General features: G+C 42.0%; 1 protein-coding gene across 6 annotated transcripts in view; it reads left to right on the forward strand.

The window, feature by feature from the left end:
- CCDC137 (coiled-coil domain containing 137) overlaps positions 1 to 25,151 on the forward strand; it is a 44,892-nt gene that overhangs the window by 3,350 nt on the left and 16,391 nt on the right. For 3 of the 6 annotated variants that reach the window (XR_006101778.1, XR_006101779.1, XM_042448100.1), the window contains exons 2-5: positions 15 to 142; positions 706 to 904; positions 3,137 to 3,219; positions 5,559 to 5,632. Coding sequence is in view for 4 of the 6 variants with exons in the window: in XM_042448100.1 (XP_042304034.1) it covers positions 15 to 142; positions 706 to 904; positions 3,137 to 3,219; positions 5,559 to 5,632 (484 nt within the window). In the remaining 2 variants the exon portion in view is untranslated. Of the gene's footprint in view, positions 1 to 14; positions 143 to 705; positions 905 to 3,136; positions 3,220 to 5,558; positions 5,633 to 5,910; positions 10,498 to 14,180; positions 14,721 to 25,151 lie in introns of those variants that run through there. The other 3 variants (XM_042448097.1, XM_042448099.1, XM_042448098.1) reach the window with 2 other exon arrangements.

Here is a 25,151-nt window from a genome sequence, read left to right on the forward strand (position 1 = left end):
AAAATTTTTTTTAGCCAAATGAAGAAAATCAACTCAAAACCAAAATGCCCGGATGAGCAAGAAATTCCATATCGCTTGCGGGAAATTATGAAGAGTCATGAGGAACTGAAGAACCCCAAGAGCAAGAAGAAAATGAAAATAGGTAAAAAATAATCTCTAGCCATTTTTTTCAATATGCATTACAGAGTATCCTTTTGCCATAGTAATATTTATGCATATACGTACATGCACATAATTTTTGCAGTGTCCACTTTAATAAAATTATCTTAGAGAAGGAGTACAAAGGATGGTCAGATAGTGATAGTATAGAATATACTTCTCCTGTGCAGACCACTGCATTATGAATCATTTTTGCTTTCTATAAGAGACTTCATAATAACAAAATATGTCTAATAACAAGCTGAAGTTAACAAAACCAGATGTAATTTAATCCTACATTTGATTTTTATCATGTTTTTTAAAAATGATATTCTTGACCTGGAAAAATTTGACTGGAAGTATATAATACAGTTGTGTGCCACAGGTCTCAGAAATTGTTTGATGTATTAGACCACTGTCAGATGGCAACTGTGCTTGCTCAGCTAGGGATGTTTGTTTTCCAGAAAGCCAGGCTAAAGAGTAGAGAGTGGTTAGAGGTCTTTCTGTCGCTCCTCCTGAATATTGCTTGACGGAATGAGGCTATAATTGTCTGTGCTCTTGTCTCAGTGAACAAACAATGGCCTGATATATCAGAAGGTGACATACCTGTGCCGAAATTCAGGAGGCATGAAAGGGAGGCAGAAGCTTCTTATGTGAACCGCATGGAGCGGGAAACTCAGCATGTGTTGTTCCTCACCAAAAACCAGCTGCAACGTGAACCTGAGAGAGAAGAACTAGCCCAAGAAAAGTCTCAGAAGAAAAAAGAGTAAGTTTAAGGACAGATTATTTGTAGGACTTGACTTAGGAAGCAGTGTATATAGTCTAAGAGGGTGACTCTTGAGGTGATCACTTTAGCCAGTGAGTGCAGATTGGGTAGAAACATAACGGAGCTGTTGATGACCCTGGGTGATTCTCTCATTTTAGTTTAATTTAGTTTAGTTTAGTTTATTATATCTGCCTTTCTCCCAACATAGAGACTCAAAGCGGCTAACATCAAATTTAAAAACAATACAATTTAAAACAGTACAATGTATAAACACAAAACTTAAAAAATAAACAATTTTAAAAGCTAAAACAGTTATGAATTAAAATGTAACATGTCAAAAATAGAAAACTTAAAATTTAAAACACACAGCATTTAAATCCCAGCCCTTATCAGCTTGAAAAGGCCTGACAGCTTCCTTTGTAAGTAAAAAATATATTATCATGTTTGGTATCTAAAGTGTAACAACATGTTATAATATTCTTTTGTTGCCAGTAATAATAATAGAAAAGGCCTGACAGCATAAGAATGTCTTTATCTGCTGCCGAAAAGATAGCAGGGATGGAGTCATCCTGGCCTCTCTAGGAAGGGAGTTTCAAAGCTTGGAAGCAGCCACTGAGAAGCCCCTCTCTCTTGTTCCCACCAAACGTGCCTGAGATGGTGGTGGGACAGACAGAAGGGCCTCTCCCGATGATCTCAGTAGTCTGGTGAGCTCTTAAAGGGAGATTCAGTCCTTCAAATAACGACCCAAATGCTAAATGTAATTAATGAGAAAATTACAGTTACTAGATTTCACCAGGGAATCTGCAAGATAACCAGCTTGAACTACAAGAAACCTCCCAAGAGAAGGGAAACCATATTGACCTCTTTGCCTCTAGGCCTAAGCCCCCAAAATTGACAGGATTGAATTGTAGCCAGTAGATCAAACTTGATCAGGAAATGTTTAATTCATGATAACGGATTTCTCACTCCTCTACCCACCTAACATTGACACAAAACCAGACATTTCAAATAAGGCAGCCTTGGTACGGCTCTTAAAATTCCTCAAGGCTAAAAGCCTTGGAATCCTCAAAACCACCTCTGAGACCACCATAGGCAAGGAGTGTGTGTTATAAAAGAGATTTATATAAGACTGTGGAATAGTTAGTACACCAGCAGAGTCCCTGAGAGACAGTGAGTTGGAATGGGTAGATGAGTAGGAAAGACTAAGGAAATGGAAAACAAGGGCTGCATGCAGAAACAATGCAGTTTGACACAACTTTCACTGCAATGGCAACCCTGGGATTTGCAGTTTTATGAAATATTTAGTCTACTCTGTCAGTGAGCTCTGGTGCTCCACCAAACTACAAATCTTAGGATTCCATAGCATTGAGCCATGAAAGTTAAAGCAGTGTCAGATTTATTATTATTATTATTATTATTATTATTATTATTATTATTAACCTTTATTTATAAAGCGCTGTAAATTTCATTATTCCTGTAGTGCAAACAAGGAAGTATGGTACCACAGGAACCTGTAGGCCACCAACAATACTCAGTGAGAGCTAATGAGCATTGGGAAGGATATGGATGTTCAGATTCATTGACGTTACTTTTGATATTTCTTCCTGGAATAAAATACTCGGCCACAAATAAGTCTTCCTATCTATCAAACTCTGCCCATGGTTTTTATTTGGATTATTCAGATTTTAGCATGTTAGTTTTAATCTTATAATGTTTAATCTTGTTTTAAGGGGGAGTACTGTGTATGGATGTATTTTAGTGTGTTGTACGCCACTTTGATTGCTTGGCAAAAAGTGGGATAAAAATAAACTATTTATTTATTTATTTATTTATTTTTATTATATGAGAGAGAGACCAAGCTCTAATGGTTCTTCCAGCAGAGAGAAGAGGTGATAATAGCATGATGGTAATTACACCTGCCCCTGTCTATTTTTTTCCTTACAAGTAGCATATCCTTCCTCTGCCTAGAATGGATATTTTAAGCTTGATCCTGTCAAGATCAGCCAACTGTAATTCCCAGGGTTCAACGGAACATATTCCCAAACATGTGACCATGGATTTGCATTGAGTGGTTGACTCTATAACATGAATGGAGTCCTCTCTAACATGTTAAATAGATGTATGGGTGTTCTTTCCATTCTGTTTGGGAATCGCAATAATATTCCTATACCTCTCTCTTGAAATGCATGTGTGTACTTTAATAAACTGTGTTCAACAAAACTGGTTCTCTAGATTTCAGAGGAAGAAGATGGATAAAATCCGCAAACAAAAAGAGGAGAAAAAGGCAGCAATGCTGGAAAAGGAATTATTCAAAGGTAGGTCTTGTTTTTTTTTTTCAGTAGAGGGCAAAATTTTTGAAAAACAACACAAAACTTTTGTTTCATGTTTCTGTACATTTTAAAATTTAGAATTTTTGTAGATGTGTCCTTCCAGGTTTCCTCCTGAGTATTGTTTTGAAAGTGTTTCTTTGCTATGGGTGACAGTTATTTCAAAACATAATACAGTACATTTCTTTCTGGTTTGGAAGAACTAATGATCCCTATATAATCATAGTTGCTTACAGAAGAGGCACATAACATAAGATTATACTGTGTAAAATTTATAAACCATCCTTCATCCCCAAGATCATATTGTGAATAAATTTTATAAAAATACAAATACAGTGTGCCCACACCATACGCGGGTGCACTATACGTGGCTTTTATCTTACGCTGAAGCCACACAACAAAAGGATGAATGGTGCGCTCTGCCGCAAGCACAAGCCCTATTATATTGAATGGGGCTCGAGCATACATGCTTTTCGGCTTACACGGGTGGGAGTGGGGGGTGGAATGGATCCCCGACCACCATCTTGAGGAGGAGAGACGAGGCCCGGCCTGGAAAGACTAAGAGCCCTCCCCCCGACCACCATCTTGAGGGGGAGAGACGAGGCCCGGCCTGGAAAGGCTAAGAGCCCTCCCCCCGACCACCATCTTGAGGGGGAGAGACGACGGCCTGGAAAGGCTAAGAGCCCTCCCCCGACACCATCTTGAGGGGGAGAGACGAGGCCCGCCTGGAAAGGCTAAGAGCCCTCCCCGACCACATCTTGAGGGGGAGAGACGAGCCTGGCCTGCAAGACTAAGAGCCCCCCCCCACACACTACTTGAGGGGCAGAGAGGCCCTTGCAATTTTTACTGTACACCGCTATGATCATTGCGGAATAGCGGTCTATAAATAAAACATTATTATTATTATTATTACTGTATGGAAAACAACAATTAAAATTACAGAGGAATAGAACTGTTGAACAAGAAAACAAACAGATCTACCAGTCTTAATAAATCCCACATTTTCTAAAATATCTGGACAAAGATGTTTAATTTGGTGTCAAAAAGAAAGCATAGTTGTCATGAGTCTTATTTTCCTTGGGAGGATATTACAAATTCAAGGTGCCGTAACAGAGGAGGCCCTCTCTTTTTACAATTCTTAACATTTGTAACATATTTCTCCTACTGATCTTAGCTGAAGTCTTTGCTGAAGTTCTTAATACATAGGCAGGATGTTACGTAGGCAGGATGTTACGGCAAAAGGCATTCCTTCAGATAAGTTGGGGCCAAAGCTTTCTAGGACTTAAAAAGCGACAACCAACTCCTTGAATTGGATATAGTACCACAAACAGGTAGCCTGTGTTATTTCTTAGAATTGTTGTCACATACGGCTCCCTTCAGGTCAGCATATCAGGATCTTAGCACAAATTATGAGATTTATCTGATTGTCCCTCATCAGATGGGGTTGCAGTGTACAGTCACCCCTCCTTTTTCATGGGGGATCCGTTCCAGACCCCCTGTGAAAACGGAGTTTTGCCTATATTCAAGCCCTATTGGCTTGAATATAGGTGTGTGACTGCGGGAGCGCTTGTGTGCATGTGCCCCATTATTTTCCCCTCTGTTCATCCCTCACACATAAGCAAGGGACATGGGCTCGAAAATCATGTGAACAGAGGGAGGACTGTACTCTGTTTAGAAAGCAGTTCACATAAACAGAATCTAGTTTTATATAGCTTTTGAAATACTGCCGTCTTAAATTGAGACTAGTCCAACAAAAACATATTAAGTAGAAATAGATAATTGCACATCATTAGGACTGTGTAAGGTTGGAAGAGCGGAGTCATATTCACTGTGTAGCATCTTAAAATGGAGTACAAGTTAGATGAGAGAGGCTGTAGCATCAAGAACCCTAGTAGACCATGAATGTATCTTAAGTAGTTGCTGCCAAGCAAATAATGGCCCATATTTATCCAGCAGAAATTATAACTGGGTACTGGCTTTTCAAAGTCAATTATATTATTCTTAAACTGCTGGACTCTACCAAGTGACACGATCCCATCTAAAAGGGGAGCTATAATACTATGTGCTTGCATTGTGAAAAATTCTTCAGTAAGACCAGATGCATTTGAACTGAAGCTTAGTCAAAATTTCTATGGCAAAGTGCCAACACTGCTCCTCTTTTTGCTTAGCAAAGTAGTTAATCTGCAGGTTCAGACTGTGTTTGTCTCATATCATGCCATGGTAAAGGAGAGTCTGTGATGGATTCTAAGACTTCAGGCCAGAGTCCATTTGTACATGGATTTCTTTAGAGCTGTTTCCATCTCCTCCATTATGTATCTTCTTTTCAGACTCAGTAAAGTTTGGAGAAGTTGCTTTACAGCCCCCAACACTTACAGCAAAACCCAGAAAGAGTAAAAGCAAGGTATGTTTGGGTTACAAAATTCTAGTTATATTTTCTTAAAACTCTGCCAGTGGTAACTGCCTTTGCCATTAATGTGGAAAGGTTTTGCTTGGTTAGCAACTAACCACAGGAAGAGACCATTGATTGGTGTTACCCTTAATGTGTTAACCAGTGCCAAAATTCGGAATAGTCAGGACCCTGTTCTTAAAGTTGGTCCTGTGTTTGCCATCATAGTTGAAACCATAATCTTTTCCTCTTCATGCTTCTCTAATTTTTAGCCAATCTGTCTTGTCTTCCAGGCTGGCCAGAGACAGCTTCTGCTCATGTCTCTCTTAGGATCTGATAGTAAAGCATCTATCCCCAAAGCATCTCTAGCTCGCCAAAGGATTGTGCAGGAGGAACGAGAACGGGTTGTACAAGCCTATCGTGACATTAAGAAACGCAAGCAGCAGCAACAGTTAGTGGCTGAGAGCCAGCTTGCTATGGACAAACTAAAGAAGCCAGCCTGAGTTGTGGGAACACTTCCATTGTGACAGAGAACACCAAATTGCTTGGATACAAAGATAGAACAGAGGAAAAGACTGCCGTGGATTGCAGTAGTTCCTCTTTGGCTGAGTGTACCCAGCCACTTGGGCAAACAGAGTGGAATACTTTGTATGCAATGGATAGCTACATAGCTTATTGAACTATATGTATTACTTATGAAAGTGGAGTGGATTCTCTGTGAGGCAGCTTTCTCAAACTAGCTTTAGAATGTCACAGCAGTATGAAGACTGAAGACAGTTGTTGTTGTTTTTTGTGTGGCAGCTGCCAGGAGAGAGAGGGTGCAGAGGGCCATACTGAAGTTTTTAAAACTTTTAATGTATTTCTTTTTAACAAGTTGATTTTCTGGCTTTCAGAAGGTCTTCTCGGCCTAAAACAGCCAAGTAGGCATGACAAAATATTTCCCATTTTCAGCATGTTTAAATGGAGGACAAGTTAGATGAGAGTGCCTGTAGCATCAAGAGCCCTTAGAAGACCATGTATGTATCTTAGGTAGTTGCTACAAAGCAGATCATGGCCCGTATTTTTCCAATAGAAACAGCAGCTGGGTACTGGCTTCAGCTTCTTTTTGAAAGTCAATTCTGTCACTCATTTTTGTAGTTTTAAAAAAACATATTTTCAAAAAGAATGGGAAGAGCTGTGAGGCTCCAGAAACAGCCTGGTAGGGAGCATGGACTGCATTTTGCCCAATCTCCCCTCCCCCAGTAGAAGATAACCATTCCTATGTGCAGTCCAAAAATTGATACAATGTGTTTATTCTGCCCTCCCCCAGAATCTGTTTCGATACTTACAAGACTAAACCCATGACTTAGTAACAGGGGTAGTATTTGTGTGGCCTCCTAGCTAGCTATTTTTGGATTTGTTGTTATGTTCTTTGCCTTCAAGTCGACTTTGATTTATAGCAACGCTATGATTTAGAGGCCTCGAAATCCAGTGCCCCTGTCCTCAACAGTCCTGCTCAGATCTTGCAAACTCAGGGCCATGGCTTCCTTCATTGAGTAGCTATCTAGAATGCAGTCTTCCTCTTCTCCTACTGCCCTGCACATTATTGTATATTCTAGTGAGTTATGTCTTCTCATGATATGGCCAAAGCACAATAGTCTCTGTTTAGTCACCCGGCTTCTAGTTAGAGTTCAGACCTGATTTGTTCTAGGATCCATTTATTTGTCTTTTTAGCAGTCTACAGTATCCTCAGAATTACAGCATTACATCTCAAATTAGTTTTTTTTCCTGACAGTTTTATTCACTGGCCAGCTTTCACACTCACACATAGAAATTGGAAATACGAAGGCATGGACCATCTCAATTTTATTATTCAGTGATATATTTTTATAGTTTAGGATCTTTTCAAGTGACTTCTCTTATCTAGTTGGATTACAGCTCTCACAGCCCTCAATATAGAGCCAGTGTGGTATACTGGTTTAGGACTAGGAATCTGGGAGATCAATGTTCAAATCCACACTAGGCCATGGAAACCCACTGGGTGACCTTGGGCCAGTCATACTCTTTCAGCTTTGGAAGATATCAATAGCAAACCTCCTTTGAATAGATCTTGTTAAGAAAACCCAGTGATAGAGTCCCCAGACATTGGGCAAGTTACATTCTCTGTCTCAAGAGGATGACAGTGGAAACTCCTCTGAAGAAACTTGCTAAAAGACTCCTGTAATAGGTTTGCCTTGGGATTTCCATAAATTGGAAATGACTTGAAGGCACACATCACTAAGCAACAAAGGTGGGAAAGACTTGAAGGCACAGAGCAACAAATTCTCACTATGGGCTATGGTGGCTAGGGCAGATGGAATTGTAGGCCAAAACAGCTAGAAGATATCTTGGTTGAGAAACTGTTCTCTGTTAGAATGTTGCATTTCTTTGGGTTGTGTCTCCTTTTGCTGTGCCCCTCTTGAGAGTATTGTTCCTAGTTTCAAAAGCAGAGATAAAGAGACATAGGAAAATGATACTATTGTTATTTAGCTCTCCATCTCCTGCTTAACAAAAATGATCCTTGAAGGCACTCTTCACTTTGTGAAACTGCTTCTGGGGCAGAAGTGGGTGACATGGAGGAATCACAATAAATCATTTTTAGTTCCAGTTAGTTCTCTTTTTTCCACCACAGTTATGAACTATGTTTTCTCCTCTCCCCCGGCACTGCTTTCTATTCTGTTTGCAAAGAGAGTTCTCTCCTCATTGAAGGGAAATGGAGTCCTACTCCAAAGCAGGGTATAGAGAGGCCTCCCTTTATACCTGACAGCAATTGTGTTGGGATGGGAGTCCCCCCAGAATACAGCTACATGAATGTGCCTTCCCTTGGAAAAAATGTTCATGTTGGAATGAAGGAAGCAATGTTCCTGCTTTGGAGATGCAATCATCAAAGCTGGTATATAGGACTGATGAAGCTGTAAATGAAAAAATAATGGTAATTTCTTCTTCCAAATCCTGGCACAGTTGGGAACAGAAGTAAATGACAGCCAGTGCCTAACAGAATATGAGGGAGCAACATTGCTAGGCCTTCTGTGTATAAGACAACTGTGTACATCTTGGATGCTCTCAACTGCACTATATTGAAGCCCCAGAGGTTGTCCTTATCTTACCTTTGTTTCTTAAAGATTTTAATCATCCAGTTACTGCCAAGAGTTGTTTTAAAAAGGGAGCAATTTAATTTCTTTTAGTGGGAGTGGCATTTTAAGATAGATGTTGAGTGGGATGTGGCTGTAAATGGAAAGGTGGTTGAGAATAATTTTGGCACTGTCTTTGAACTGTTTCCACATGGATTGGTCAGTAGGTGGCAGAATGTACGCACAGGCCAAGGGGAATCTATGCTTAGCCGTTTCTTAGCTTCAAGGACTTTTCGGTCTTGATGTTAATGCTGTGTGACATGAGCAGCACTTTCTGAGTATTCTCTCTGTTTCTTCTGGGCAAACCTAAGGTAGAATTGGATTGTAGCTACTAACTGAGTGATTGATGCTCTGAAATTTATAGCCAGGCTAAACTTTTAACTGTGTAGCAGCCCTAGTAGTGTATTCTCTCAGTTCGTGGTATATTCTTTTTTGAGGCACTTACTCTGTATTCATCTGACCCATCTCTGCTTTCAGGTACCTCTGGCTTGGTTAATTTTGTTTACTAGCTTCTCACAGCTTTTAAAAAGCATAGGTACCATAAGGCTGCTGGAAAGATGAGAAAGAGAGAAGCATTTCTCTTGTTCAGCTGTGTTCATATGGGCGAGCCCCTTCAAATAGCAGTGTACTTAGTATGCCTAGTTGGAAGCATACCTCATTGATTTTTGATTCACTGAAGGAGAGTAGAGCAGTGATGGGAAACAGTTGGTCCTCTAAATGTTTTTGACTACCTCTCCCAGAATCCCTTAGCACTGACTATTTGGGGGGCAGCTGATGGGAATTCTAGGCCAAAACATATGGAAGGTCAAAGGTTTTTTAACTCTCAAATAGAGAGCAAGTGTATAGGTGAAAGTAATACTGCATCATAATCCTCTACATGTTTAGCCAGAAATAAGTTTTGCAGTGTTCAGTGGGTAGAGAACCCCTAGAAAATGTGTTTAGAATTGTATTCTTAAAGTAACTGTCAGATGGTGTCACAATGTTTGGAGTGGTTCCAACTGTAAAATGTGTTTTGCCCTGACACTGTGCAAGAATGGATGCTCAGTTTGTTCCAAAGAACAAGAAAATCGAAAATTACTATGGTGATGCTTTTGAGTGGGCTGTGTTAGTAAAACTCACTAGGAGATTTTTGATTGCACAGAACTCTTGTCTAAAGAAAGTTTATGTAGCCTTAAAAGGCTTCTCAGAGCTGGTGTGGTGTAGTACTTTGAGCATTGGACTATGAATCTGGAGACCCGGATTTGATTCCCTTCTTAGCCATGGAAATCACCTGAGTGACCTTAAGTGAGCCACATACTCTCAGTCCCAAAAAACCTTGTGAAAATCTGTGTTTTACATCCTAGAAGCTAGATGCATTTATAGCCTGATGGTTGCCCATGTCAAAAACAACTTGGAGGCACACAACAACAATGGTTTCTGTATGGCCTTATCAACACCTTCAAATAAAATGTGCATTTATTGTACCATTTTTATCCTGTTTTGATAGCTTTTTGATAGACCTCTCTCCATGAATGATAAGAAATTCACACAATTGCTTCCCATATTATTCAGTGGTGGCAACATGAATGTGCACACTGTGTTCATGTTGCCACCATTTAATAATATGGAGCGTGGTGATCCGTGGGTGGTCAGATTTGTAGATTGGAAGCCCATCAATAGGAAGGGCCCACTGTATTTTCAGTCTTTTAAATGTCATTTCAATATTGTATTAAAATTTTGGAATTGTTTTTATGTCTCTTTTTTCATGGCTGTGTTTTATTTTTCTTTGTTGTGGGTTTCCCTAGAGAAGGGATATAAACATTGTCAGTCTGTCAGTCAATTGAGACTGTCTTTTTAATGGGAAAATTACCAAAGGTTATAATTTCTGAAGAATGTGTTCATAATAAAATAGACTAATTCATCCCAGTATTTTTTTAAAAAATTATTTTATTACATACACATACAAACCATAACAAAACAGACATACTTAAAGGTAACAAACATTTTTAAAAACACAAAACATAACAGTCTATCGCCTATCTTTCATATAACATTCTTTCCTTCTTTCTTCTTTCCTTCTTCTTTTCAAATCTTCCTTAATACTTTCATTCTTTTTTTACATTACAACTTCCTGACGACATTCAAATTCAGTTGATAATTTGTCTTACATAACTAACATTAAATAAAATAATCATCCTTATACCTGTCCCTAAGTACTTCAAAAAAGGACCCCTTTCAACTTTTATTTCCTTGAAAAACCCCAAATTATATTCATATCTTCCAGTCTAAATCAACTTCCACTTCTTACCAGAGTGATTATATCAATTTCTTTATCTTTTTTTTTCATTTGACACTAGTTTTATATTTTACTTACCCATAATTTTGCTACTTCTTTCCATTGTTCCTCATAGATTTTAGTTGATTTGTTGTTTAGTTGGTTGGTTGGTAATCTTATCTAATATTGAAAAGTTCATAATTTTCATGATTCATTCTTCCGTGGTAGGGGTCCTCTGTTCTTTCCAGTTTCTTGCATATAAGTATTGAAGGACCAATATTCTTAGAGCATATAGCATAGTTTGAATTTATTAAACTGTAGTCTCAAACATTGGGCCCGAACAGACAGGCCAAAATAAAGCTGCTTCAGGTCTCTTTGAAAGTATGCTGTTTAAATGACACACGCATCTTAAGAAGCCAGAAGCTGCGCCAAAGCTGCGCTCCAGTCCTTATTTAGACAACATTTAGACAACATATCTCCAAAATGAACCAAAGCCTGTCTGTTCGGGCCCATTAAGGTATTATAATAGCTGGAATGATCTGACGATTCCAGATGCATGGAACTGGCATCCTACACGAATGCAGTGCTATTAAAAATATACAAAACTTTCTCCTGGGACCTCTTATATTGTGCAATAGGAATTATGTAATGCCAGAGGAAAAGGCCAGCTTTACGTTCCAGAAGCTAGGTGCACTTACGAGCACTCTTAACTGAGGACAGTACAGCCACAGTGTCATCATTTGTGTAGATTGGCTCTAATGGTTTTCAGTTAAACTTCTCTGAGGCAGAGACATCTGTCATGTTGCCAGCAATTACAGGAAACTGAACCTTTGTCTCATAGCTTTTCCTTCTTACAGGAATGGCACAGTAGACATTGGCCTTTTCATTCTCTTTGGAGGGAATAATCAAATGTAAAGAACTGCTGATATGAAGAGTGTCCCCAGAACTCCACACTTGTGGAACTGGTCCTTATTTACTGGCTCACATTATAAAATAGGTGGTCTGTCTCTGGCCCTCCAGATGTTGTTGGACTGTGACCTCCCTCACTATCAGTTAGGGTCAATGGAAACTGCAGTCCTGCAGTTTCTAGAGGGTAGGTGGCCCAACCACAATGTATAAGAACATATATATTGTATGCATTCCTGCCATCGGTGATGCCATGTACCTGGGCATGGGATTGATTCATGACAAGAATTCATCTTGTATCAGCCTGTATGAGATAGCTTAAATGGGTTTAAGTCAAAAGTTGAGGAGGCCTTGGAAGGCTTCATGCAATCAATCTGTTTTGTTTAATTTTTCACCTGCAAGACAGAATCATAGAGTTGGAAGAAACCACAAGGGCCATCCAGTCCAGCCATGCAGGAACTCCCAGTCAAAGCATCTCCAACAGATGGCCATCTAGCCTCTGTTTAAAGACCTCCAAAAGACTCAACTACACTTTGAGGGACTTTGTTCCACTGCCAAACAGCTCTTATTGTCAGGAAGTTCCTCCTAATGTTGAGGTGGATTCTCTTTTCCAGGAGATTGCATCCATTGTTCCAGGTCCTATTCTCTGGTGCAGCAGAGGCTTGCTCCATTCTCAATATGACATCCCTTCAAATATCATATCACCTCTTAACCATCTCTTCTCCAAGCTCCCTAAGTCGTTCCTCGAGCATGGTTTCCAGACCCTTCACCCAGACCCAGTCACTCTCCTTTGGACCCGCTCCAGCTTGTCAAGATCCATTTTGAACTGTGGTGCCCAGAATTGGACACTGTTTTTCAGGTGGGGCCTGACCAAAGCAGAATACAGTGGCACTATTACTTCCCTTGATCTGGACACTATACTTTTATTGATGCAGCCTAAAATCACATTGGCCGCATCACACTTGACTCATGTTCAACTTGTGGTCTACTGGGACACTGTTCTGTGTCCTTTATGGTTAAAAGTAAAAGTTACATGGAAATTAGCTATTGTTGTCCGCCATCGTCAGTTTCAATTTATGGGAACCCTGTGAATGAGACCTCCATTATCAGTTGTCCTGCTATAGTCTTGTAAACTTAAGTCCATGGCTTTCTTGGCTAAATCAATCTACCTGATGTACAATCCTCCTCGTTTCCTACTGCTTTGCACTTTACTCAGCATCACTGCATTTTCCATTGAGTCATATTGTCTCATAATATGTCCAAAGTATGATAGCCTCAGTTTAGTCATAATAAGAGTTCAAACATAATTTGCTCTAAGACCCATTCATTTGTCTTTCTAGCAGTCCATGGTATCCCCAGAACTCTTCTCCAGCACATTTCAAATAAGTGTATTCGCTTTTCGGCCTTTTGGCTAAGATCAAGTTTTTTTCATTGTCCGGCTTTTACAACTATACATAGAAATTGTAAATGCCGTGGCATACGTTTTCTTGACTTTGGTATTGCATGGTACACAAATCAGCTATTACTATAGTATAGTATGCTTAACAATAATATTATTTCATGATATACAAATTAGCTACACATACCATATTTTCCGGTGTACAAGACAACTGGGTGTATAAGACGACCTCCAATCCTGGACAATCAACCAGTCAGCTCAATTGATAAATCAACAGTACTTTATTGATGGTTCCAGAATCAGAAATTCCACATCACTTAGCTTCTTAGCTGAGACTGACCCCTCCCAACCGACCCAATGCATAAATCCCCCTTGGCAAACTACTCCTCCCCTAAGCAAGTTATGTACTGCAAAGCCCATCTGCTGCTCAGGTGCTCAGGCAGAGGGGAAAAAAGAAAAAAAAGAAAAAAATAGTTTAAATTGGTGTTCAATGGCTCCCTCACACATCAGTCTATGAATGTGGAGCGGGGGGGAGGTTGCAGGGGGTGTAATGCGTTTACTGCGTTTGGAGCTCAATGTAGAGCGATCGCCTTACCCTGCTTCCCCCTCCACCAGGGGAAAGACTATGCGAACAGGAGAAAATGGCACCAGCAATGCAGGAAAGAGAACAAGTGGGTGATACCCTCAGGCCAGCCCCTTGAGCACTGCTCTTCCCATCCCCAAGTTCCTGAATCAGACACCCTTGTCGTTCCCATTCATTTGCCCCGAATCAGACTTTGGAGGCACAGGAAAAATCGTTTAAAATGTACTGTTAAATTAAACTGGTTTATCTGCCACTGATTTGGGTTTTTTCAGGGTAATTCAGTCACATGGGAATCAGATCCGAATTCCAATGGGAACAAATCGGAGCAATGTGGATCGAATGTGCACTCAAATGGGAACGATGCACCCATAATTCCGCATTATAAGCCAGTGGGAAATGGGCCCATGTCTTTTTGCAGGGTACTCCATGCCATTCTCTCCATCCCATCCTCCAGCAACATTCTGTGTCACTGAGCACGCATAGCTCTCCATCTGCAAAATGTGAGGTTTTTATTTATACTTCTCTATAGTGAGGGCTATTTTGGCTTTGTAAAGACTCACACTTTGACCACTGAACTTTCCAAACAGTCCACTCATGGGACTGTAGGGCAATATTTTCAGGGTTTTGTTTACAGGGGAAGTGCTTTCTGACAATTCATGTTACTCACTTCAGGATTTTTCAGCAATGCATTCTGCCCCATAGATTAAGCAAATCTCACCTGTCATAGAAGGACCCTTGCATATTAAAAGCACGTGGTGTACTGGTTTGAGCACAGGACTAGACTCTGGAGATCGGAGTTCAATTCCCAGCTTGGCCATGGAAACATGCTGGGTGACCTTGGGCCAAGTCACACCCTCTCAGCCCCAGAAAACCCCATGATAAATTTGCCTCAGGGTCGCCATAAATTGAAAAAAGTTAAAGGCTTACAACAACATAAATTATTATTTTTAAATACATTAAAATTACAGAAATGAAGAAATGAAAAGAAATTTTAAAATGAAAAAAAGATAAAAAGAAAGTGACTTCTTCCTTTTGGTGATTATACATACATATAGTTATTCATACCTCTGTCTATCGAATTGCAGCATATACTCTTCTGACAATGGTTTATTCTTTCTTATAATCAAAACTAAAAGTTACCAAGGCCCGTTCCACATGGGTAGAAAGTACGTGCCATGCACGTACTAGGGTTAGAAAGGGGCGTCCTTTCCGGACGCCCCTAACCCTAGTACGTGCTCGGCGCGTACAAAATGGCGGTGACCGTTCTACATGAGCGCCACCATTTTGACGTTGCGGGGGCCTAGCGTTCGCATGTCATGCAATGGAAATGATGCTGTGAGTGTGTCATTGGCAATTTGCGGTGCCATTTCTGTGCCGCAAGAAGAAGCTGCATTTTGCAGCTTTTTTTTGTTGCGTCTGGGAATCGCGCGCTTTGTCGGCTGCAGTTCCCGGACGCAGCAACCAGCGGCGCCAGCAGACCGCCCTATTTGGGCGGTCTGTAAAGCGCCCAAGTCATTTTCCCCCACCACAAAAAAGTCTATAAGGAGTTTCCAGTCCTTAAGGAATGTCACTAATGACCTTTCTCTGATCAAACCAGACGATTTGCCAATTTCTGCTAAGTCTGTCAGTTTCGACAACTGTTTCTGTGTGTATAGACCAATCTTGCTGATGTAGTCATATATTGAAGTAATCTTCCTTGACTTTTTATAGAAGGTTTTCTATGCATACACATCAATGTTAAGCTTCATCATGTTTTTTTCTACTGCATTGCATGTCACAATATTTCCTTAACCTGAACATTTGAAGGTGTTCCTTTTTTGTTCTTCCATTGTCTTAGATATCCCTTAAAGGCTACGCAGTTATAAGATATGTGTTTTCAAGATAACTCTTTTCCTAGTGTGCTTTGTTTGAGTCTGGAGCCCCGGTGGGGCAGTGGTTAAATGCCTGTACTGCAGCCACTTACTCACAAACCACAAGGTTGTGAGTTCAATCCCAGCCTGATTCAGCCTGGCATCCTTTTGAGGTTGCTAAAATGAGTACCCATCTTGTGGTAAGAAGTGGTACATAAACGAAGTTGCTATTGCTATTAGCTTTCCAGTTTGTTTTCTGTTTGTACAGGCCATGGAAGCATTCTGTTTGCTCTTTTCCAGTCTGGCTTACCAGACTGTGGTTTTGTGTATTTCTCTTAAGCCTTTTCAAGGAGCATTCATTATACAGGTTGAGCCTCCCTTATCCAGAATTCTGAAATCAAAAATACTCCAAAAATCAAAACTTTTTTCATAGATAGCTGAGATAGTGATACCTTTGCTTTCTGATGGTTCAGTGTATACCAACTTTGTTTAATGTACAAAATTATTTAAAATATTGTGTATAAAATTACCTTCTGGCTATCTGTATAAGGTACATATGAAACATAAATGAGTTACATATTTAAATTTGGGTCCTATCTCCAAGGTACCTCATCATTTATATACATTATGTACTGTACAAAGCAAAAACAAAGCAGTGCCCCACAGATTGGAAATAATGACTATACATTCGTGAACCCAAAATAGGAGACGTAAAAGATTGCAGCAACTACATGACCATAGCACTAATTTCCCATACAAGCCAAGTCCTGCTCAAAATTCCATATATGGACAGAGAAATTCCAGAGTACAAGCTGGTTTCAGGAAAGGGAGAGGCACTAGGAATCACATTGCAAACATAATGGAGCACACAAGGAAATTCCCAAAGAAAATCTGCATGTGCTTTATTGACTACAGCAATGCTTTTGACTGAATAAGCCATGAAAATCTATAGAATGCTCTAAAAAAGGAGTGCCACTACATTTGATTGTCCTCATGTGTAACCTAAACTCAGATCAAGAGGCTGCTGTCAGAACAGAGTATGGAGAAGCAAAATAGTTTACAATTAGAAAAGGGGTCAGGTAATGCTGCATACTATCACCATGTCTATTCAACCTGTATGCAGAAAACATTGTACACAGAACAGGCTTATGTTAGCACACCCTGTATGCTCTGCACTGTATTTTGGGGTTCCCATATTTCATATCTGGACAGAATGTTCTTGAGCGATCAATGATCTTTAAGGAAAACTAGGTCAGGTTTTCAGGAGAAAAGGAGTACGTCCTGAATCATATGCACATCCAGGTAATAGGACAAGCAAATCTAGGTGGGTGTATTAGGTGCTCCTTCCTTCCCCAAGTCATCTGTATTTCCATTTGCACCTTGAGACAAAGGATGTCCTTGCTCCCAAAACAATAAGCCAAGCCTTCTTGCTTCTTCCTTGTTGTGTTCCCAGGTACATTTCTCCATCCCTCCATCCTGAGGATATCCTGATCTAATCGCTGTTTTTGTCACACTAAACTTAAAGCCATCAACCAGTCGGGAATCCCATTGTCAATTCCTGAGAAAGGACATCCAGCTTTGTTACCTAACAAGATAGGTACTGATTGAGGCTAGATTTTAGGTATAAATAAGTGTCTCAGAAGCCTAGTCTCTGTGCACTCACAGTATGCATACAGTTGTCCCAGGCTGCCCTCCATGTATACATCTGTGCCATCCTCAGAACTCCCAGTCTGAGCCACTCCAGCTTTCTGTGATCTACTCACCAGACAGGTAATTAATATCCCTCCCGCAAACCCACCAAACTCCGCTATGCAGTTTCCATATTTCCATTCCAGTTAGCTCTGAATGCACTCACTGTCTGTGTGAATTGCTATTGTGTGTGTGCACTCTGCATTTTTCTAAATAAAACCCTCTTAATTTACCCCAAGCCTGGAATGTTCAGTTATTACTTGTATAAACAGGTGCAAGTGGTTCTAAAGGTTATTCAGCCTCTTGCAAAGCTAATTTCCCCAACATCTGAAGTAATGCTGTCATATTTGGTGGGGTCCTCCCAGTCCTTTCTTTGGGTAACACTTAAACTCAGAGGCAGGAATAATAAAGATAGGTGGAAAGAAAATTAACAAACTTGGGCCCGTTACAGACGGGCTCTTGAGGCGCCCCCATCACGTGCTAGGGGTTGGCCAGGGACCTAGTGTCCACACCGGCCTCACCCCTAGCACGTGACGGGGGCGTAATAATGGCAGCGCCCTATACACACAGGCGCCGCCATTATTACGTTCCGGCCGCATAGCGTCCGCACGTCGCGCAGCGCTTATGACGTCGCGAGTGTGCCATTGGTGCCTCGCGGCGTCATAACCATGCCGTGGGAAGAAGCACCATTTTGGGGCTTCTTTTTTGCTCCGCATGGGAGCCGTGCGTTTGGCTGCTGCAGCTCCTGCACAGAGCAACCAGCAGCGCCGGCAGACCACCGCTTTTAGGCTGTCTGTAACGTGCCTAAGATATGTAGACAACACAATTCTACTAGCAGCAACAAAGACCTGGATAAAGCAGGAAAATGCCAAGGTAGGCTTAATGTTGAACATTAAGAAAACAAAAATAATGACCATGGAAGATCTACCAGAATTCATCCTAGAGAATGCAAAAATTGAAATAGTGAAAGAGTTCCCATACCTCTGATCAAACATTGATCAGAACAGAGGGTGCAGTCAAGGAATTAGAAGAAGGCTAGGGATTGGGAATGGCAGCTATAAAAACTGCACAAGATCCTAAAGTCCAAAAATATACAACTGAGCACTAAAGTGAGGATCATCTCATCGCCATGTACAGATGTGAAAGCTGGAGAGCGAAGAAAGCTGACAGAAACAAAATAAACTCATTTGAGATGTGGTGCTGGGGAAGAGTTCTGAAGAAGCCAGAACAGATCTAGAACAGATCAAGTTTGAACTACCCTTGGAAGTCAGGATGACTACATTGAGGCTGTCTTACTTTGGTCACATCATGAGAAGGCATGAAACATTAGAAAAGACAATAATGCTAGGAAAGATAGGGGCAGCAGAAAGAGAGGAAGACCATATGCAAGATGGTTGGACTCAATCAGAGAGGCCATGGGCCTGAGGCTATAAGACCTGTGGAAAATAGTGGAGAACAGAGATCTTGGAAAGGTCTCTTTCCATGCATCGAGGTTGACTTCAAGGCTGGTAATGACACCAACAATGTGCAAATATTCTAAAATAAAAATAAATAAATCCAAAACACTAATGGCCCCAAGCATTTCAGATAATGGAGACTCAACCTGTATCCTATAGATTCAGGTCCTGTTTATCCCTCTCCTCTCCTTCCTTGCATTGATTTATTGCTGACCTATGACTGAATACTGTAAGAATCATTGTCATATGATAAAATAAATTCTATATATTTAAATTCGAATAGGTGTAATATTTTATTTTTAAAAAAGAATAGTTGGCATCTAAGAAGATGACAAATAGCATAAACAGAAAAATGAGGTTTGGTGTATTTCTACTAAGCACCATACTAGCACAATATACAGCTATTCAATCAACACTTAAAAAGTAAGTGACATTTAAATTATGATGGCTGTTCTACTGTGTGCTTTTGTATGAAAGGGCAAATTGAAAACCAGGCACATATTCAATGTGTTTGGTGAAGCTGTCATATTTTAGCATGTAGGATAATTCTTTTCAAATTAAGTAACAATGGCGGTGTACAGACTGCCCCTTTGGGGCGGCCTGCACCCGTCCCTTTCCCTGACGGATCTGGGCCTCAGCTGCCACAGCGGCAGCTCTCAGGCCCTGATCCACTGCTTTTCCAGACTGCTTGGAAGCAGCAAAAGGCCGCTTCCCTGCGATCTGGAAAGGGGTGTCCTTGGGGCTTCATGCCCCAAGGACACCCTGACAGTGGCGGGGAACAAGAGAAAGGGGCCACTTGGCCCCTTTCTCCTTTGTGTTGCTGGCACAGCTGTGTAGAGGCTGCGCCAGCGACACAAACAAAGAAGCTCCGTTTCGGAGCTCCTTCCGGCACTGCTGAAAGGGTGCCACAGGCCTTCAGCGGCCTGTGCCGCCCCATTTGGAGGTGGCGTGGCCGTGACGTAATGGCGGTGCCCATCTAGAAAGGGTGCCACCATTACAATGTACTAGGGTTGTTGGGTGTCTGGAAAGGACGCCCCGAGGCAACGCTAGTACATGTGCAGGCCGGCGCAAAGCACCGGTCTGTACAGCACCTTACTTACGCCTAGTTTTAAGTAGTGGCACTTGAGGCTCCATTCTATTAAAGACTGCAATCTAAATCTGTTTTCTGGGCAGTTCCATTTAAAAGGCTGCAATAAAATTCATGGGATAGCCATAAGTGGACAGGTGACTTGAAGGCACATTTACAGGCAAAGGCTCTTTATCTGTCCCTGACCCCTTTAGCATCCATTTCCTACACTTGGGCACTACCTGCCTATGCTGTTCTGTTTATTTTATTTATATATTTATTGATATATGGGAAATTTTTGTCTCTGCCCCCTGAAGTGGTATAGTCATTTGCTGCTGTTGCTCATTTACTTTGGGAAGAATAAAAATGTTAGATAAGCCAGTTGCTGGTCTCTGGCATCTGGGGTTGTTTTGGCCCTCACTTTGCATAGAATATGATACAAGCCACCCTCCCACCCTTATCCAGCTGCTTGAACTGACTATGTGCTCTGGAGATGCCTGCTCTTCAAGAATAGCTATTGTTGCCTTGTCACTCAGATTTGGGCCTCAGTAAGTGCCCACTCATGACAGCTGCCACTGTGGTTTCTGGCCTTGGAGAAGCAACTCTCTCTGCTAGTAGCACACACATTTTCTGTTTCATACCCATTCCTGCCTTGAAACAGATATGTCATAATGATCTGTGGCAGGTGATGTTCTTAAGTAGTCCTTAATTTCTGCCAGTACTCTCCTCTGGACTCAGTTTTTAAAAACAGGACTTGCACTGCTAATGTCATTTTTATTTTCAAGGGCTTTTTTCTTTGTTTCTTTCTTTTTTGCTACGGAAGAGACAAATACTGAAGAGCATGCAATGGAATTAGGGTTGCCATAACCCCCCTGGGGGTGTGACAAACCCGATTTTTGGCCCCTTGGCACGGTCACGGCACGGTTTGGCTCTTAGCCCCGGGTTGAGCTGGTTGTCGCCACCGCCGCAACAACCATGGCTGTTCTGCAGCCGCCACCGCCATTGCTGCTGTGGCTGCTGCTGCAGCCTTTTCGCTGCCTGACTCGCTTTGCCCTGGCCCTGCGTGGGCTGAGCAGGAGCTCCTGCCCTTCAGGGTGGCTGGCCAATGGCTGGACAGCCCTCCCCTGCTGCAGGAGCCTGTGACTGCTAGCAGGAGGCAGGGCTGTTTCAGCTCCACTCTCCCCATTGGCCAGCCAGCCTCAAGAGGAGGAGTGTCTCCTCTTTGGTCCCTGGCGCGGGCCGAGGGCAGAAAAGAGCCTTGCCGGCAAGCCATTTTTCTTCCTTTCCTTTTTCTTCCCCTATTTTTTCTTCTCTTCTTCTTCCTTTTCTTCCTCCTCCTCCTCCTCCTCTTTGTTTTCTTCCCCTCCTTCTCTTCTTTCTCTTCCCCCTCCTCTTCTTCTTTTTCTTCCCCTTTTTTCTTTTCTTCCCCTCTTCCCTTTCCTTTTTCTCCTCGGCTGCTGCTGCTGCTGTTGTGGTTATGGTTGCTGTCGTGTGCCCAACTCCTTTCTGACTAATGGCAACCCTGCCTAGCCTCCCTTCGCTAGCCCCTCTTTCTCTAACGCCCTTATTTAATCTCTTCTATCTAAACTTCTATTTATTTACCCCCCCTAAGCCCCCCTCCTCTTCTTCTCAAGGATCCAGGGCTTCTCAGGGCTTTGCCCTCATGCAAAAAGAAAAAGGCTGACCCACAAATCCCCCTTATAGTAAGCGGAGATACACTGTACCTGGGGGAAAAGAGGTTGCAGGGAGCAAGGAGAAGGAGGAAGGGGACAATTGCTAAGAAGGCTTGGAACATATAGTTTGCCGGCTCAAGGGGCTGCCTGTCTAAAATGCTGAGGATGCCTGGACTCGTGCTGCTGTGTGTGTTTTGGAATTTGGGGGGGGGGGTGGCCAGAAAGGGAAGTACATTTCTGCCATCTGTCGAGGAATAATGCCAAATGTCCTCCATTTTGAGCATGCCTAAGAAACATGAGTTTATATCAATACTTTTTTAAAATTATTATTTTTCCCCGCGTGTCCTCCATTTTAAAAATATGTCCTACATTTGGGGCTAAATTTTGTCCTACATTGTCCTACATTCCCCCCCCCCCCCCCCCCCCCCCCCCCCCCTCCCCTCTCCACGCTCCCCCCCCCCCCCCAATTTTTCCCGGTTTGGAGGTTGACAGTTATGGCAACCCTAAATGGAATCCAAAGAAAAAAGGGAGAGAGATGTTCCCAAGAGCTCTGTAGATAGCCTTTATTTTTTATTTTGATACAAGCCCAATGCATTTTGGTCTATGAACAGTGGACGCTTCTCTTCTGTGGGGGTTCAGTTCTGCTCCCCTGGATGACAAAAAATGCAGACAGCTGTCTCGATTTTATTTAATGGCAGTGACATGCACACAGACACATCAGTGTGCATGTATGCATGTGCCACCCTTGAATAATATGAAGCATGAGGATCTGCGGGCACTCAAAACCATGGATGGCCAGCCTGCCAATACAAAGGGTCTTGTGTAAATATTTAAATCACCTTCCAAGGTTATATGAAAAAAAATATAAATGTTAACTACAGCTCAGCAGGGCATCCCTGGTTAGTACTTGGATAGGAGAGTGCCAATGAATACAAGACACAGTAGGCTCTACTTCAGAGGAAGGAACTGGCAATACTACCTCTCAGTATTTCTTACCTAAGAAAACCCTGTGAAATTGATGGGGTTGCCACAAATTAACAGGCAACTTGAAAGTGCACACACGTACACACACACACATATATAGCCTAGCTATGGGCAAAGTGTTTCTGAGTATATGCAGAGTGAATATTCCACACCACTGTTACCCTAGACATCTAGTATTAAGCAGCATGGCACCTAAAGCTGTACAAACACTGACATTTCTTGATTTAGGCATGGGTCTCTGGGCTAAGGCCAGGTAAGAAGCAGTGCATGAGCTGCCTAAAGTTAAGCAACTTTAGACTTCCTGCTGGTTTGCACAGGAGAGAATAGGCTTAAATCTTTGCCTCTAAAATCAATAGGGCTTGAAATGCAGCCCAACCTAAACATTTGTGACATGCCTAGTATTTCCTTTGGATGAAACTAGGCTATAAATAAATGCATCTTTGCTTGTGGAACACATTTCCATGGGGACGTTGAGAAGGCCAGCAGCACATAGCTAGAGTTCTTTTGTGGAAGTGTTTTTGTAGCAACATCAATGCCATTTGTTATTTGAACCTGTTGCCTGCTTCGTTTCCAATACCCTCGTAAATTTCCGCCTTTGTGCTTGTTGTGCAATCTATCACTGGTTAAAGGCAAGCTGATCTGCTAGAGTCTTTGTTTGCTTTTACGTCCTGCCTCCCCCTCCCCATCTCTACCACTGTGTTCAGCAAACAAGCCACTGCCTGCATAGAAAATGTGATGGTGACACTTGCATGTTTATATGTGTGGCTGGTTTTTGTACCACCGCCACAGATCAATTGTAGTGACAAAAGACCTGGAAACAGAAGGCTGCTTGGAGCACCCAGGTCTACCCCAGAGGTGATGAACATGTGGTCTTCCAAATATTATTGGACTACAACTCCCAGGAGCCCTGGCCAGCATAGCCAATGGTGGAGAATGATGGTAGTTGCTGTAGTTAAAGAGACTAAGACTTCTTATCCTTAGAAGTGGCAGTTCAAACCAGATCCTGGTCTATGGGATGGACTACAAGGGATATTTATGTGAAAAGCTTTGTTCTTGTTTCAGCATGGAACAAAACAAAAGGGTACCCTTGAATTCACACAGATCTACCCTTGTATATGCCATTTATTTGCTCCTTTGTGTTTTGGTATCATGGGAGCATTCATGACAAGGTGTTATTTGCATCCTCCAAAATCAGGTGGCATTTTAAAGGCTAACATGCCATATACTATCATGTATCATGAACATTTTTTTTCTTAACAGGGAGAGGTTTCATCAAAGGCAGGAGGTAGGCTTCCCATATCCCGCCTGGGGGCGGGACTTTCCCGGTTTGGGGCAGGTCCGCATGGTCCCGCCCCAGTTTGCCCCCGCCCCCGGGATTGCCCCCGCCCTGGGGCTGAGGGGAGGATTCCCTCCCCGCTTGGGCCCGCCCGGGGCCCAGGCCAGGAAGGAAAGCCTCCCCTCAGTGAGGCTCCTATTCAAAGGTAGGAGACACAAAAATGTGTCCTACATTTGAAAATTTTGTCCTACATTTTCCCGGTTTGGAGGTCCTGAGGAATGGCAACCCTAGCAGGAGGTGGCTTTATCAGATGCAGCCTTAAGCGAAAAACACAGAGGTTGCATTGGCTCTGCCCTCAACTCCTCCCTGGCCCACTGATAGTAACCCCCCCCCCCCCCGCAAATCTGTGGGTTGTACAATTTAGGCATGCCAAACACAGCAAAGTGTGGTGCCTCTTCAGACTCTTAAAATCCCTGTTTTGCAGTTGCTCAAAACTATTCTGCCTGTCTACTTGCCTTCATTTCTCCCCACACCCCAAAGCAAGTGCTTTGACAATTCAGTTAGAACAGGATTGTCTGTCCCACTTTCCAAGCTTAATTCCCCCATTTAAGAATCTTATTGTAATCTGGTTGAATAATCCTTCAAACCAGACCAGGCTTTCCACTGTTAATTCCTTATTAAACCATGTTTCTCTTTACTCCTGGGGAACTTATGGAAAGAGAGGGCCTGCATGGTTTTTGTGTTGATACTCTGCTTCCCAATGGAGTGCTGGCTGTGAGAGCTGGAAAGGAAAGGAAAGAGACCCTAAACGGGACTTCTGGTCTTTCTGTTTTTGTCTTGTTGTATACTTGCAGTGTCAAGGGCAAAGCCCTTTTGTGAAAAAAATCAGGAGCAAGGTTGATTGATGGCTAGCAGTCAAGGAGAAACTAGTGCTTGCTAACACTAACACCGCAAACTCATTCAAGGACTGAGAGAGTAAATATGGTAAAGTTGGAGAAAAGTTCCTATAATAGAGATCGGGGTAGGTAGGAAGCCATGCATGGTTGTGTAAATAGGTCACCTTTCCCTGTACAAAGAGCCATACTTGAATAGTTATGATCTCCTGGCCTCCTTGCTGAAGGCCCTTTAATAAAAGAAGTTCCTGTCCAAGCAGAGGATTTATTAGGGAATAAACAAATCTTCTTGTTCCTGGGTAGGTTTCACTGCCCTTTTATATGGATGATGGCACAATGTGTATGGGGAAAGAGA

Source organism: Sceloporus undulatus, chromosome 2 (genome assembly GCF_019175285.1).
Source record: "Sceloporus undulatus isolate JIND9_A2432 ecotype Alabama chromosome 2, SceUnd_v1.1, whole genome shotgun sequence".
NCBI classification, from domain to species: Eukaryota; Metazoa; Chordata; class Lepidosauria; order Squamata; family Phrynosomatidae; genus Sceloporus; species Sceloporus undulatus.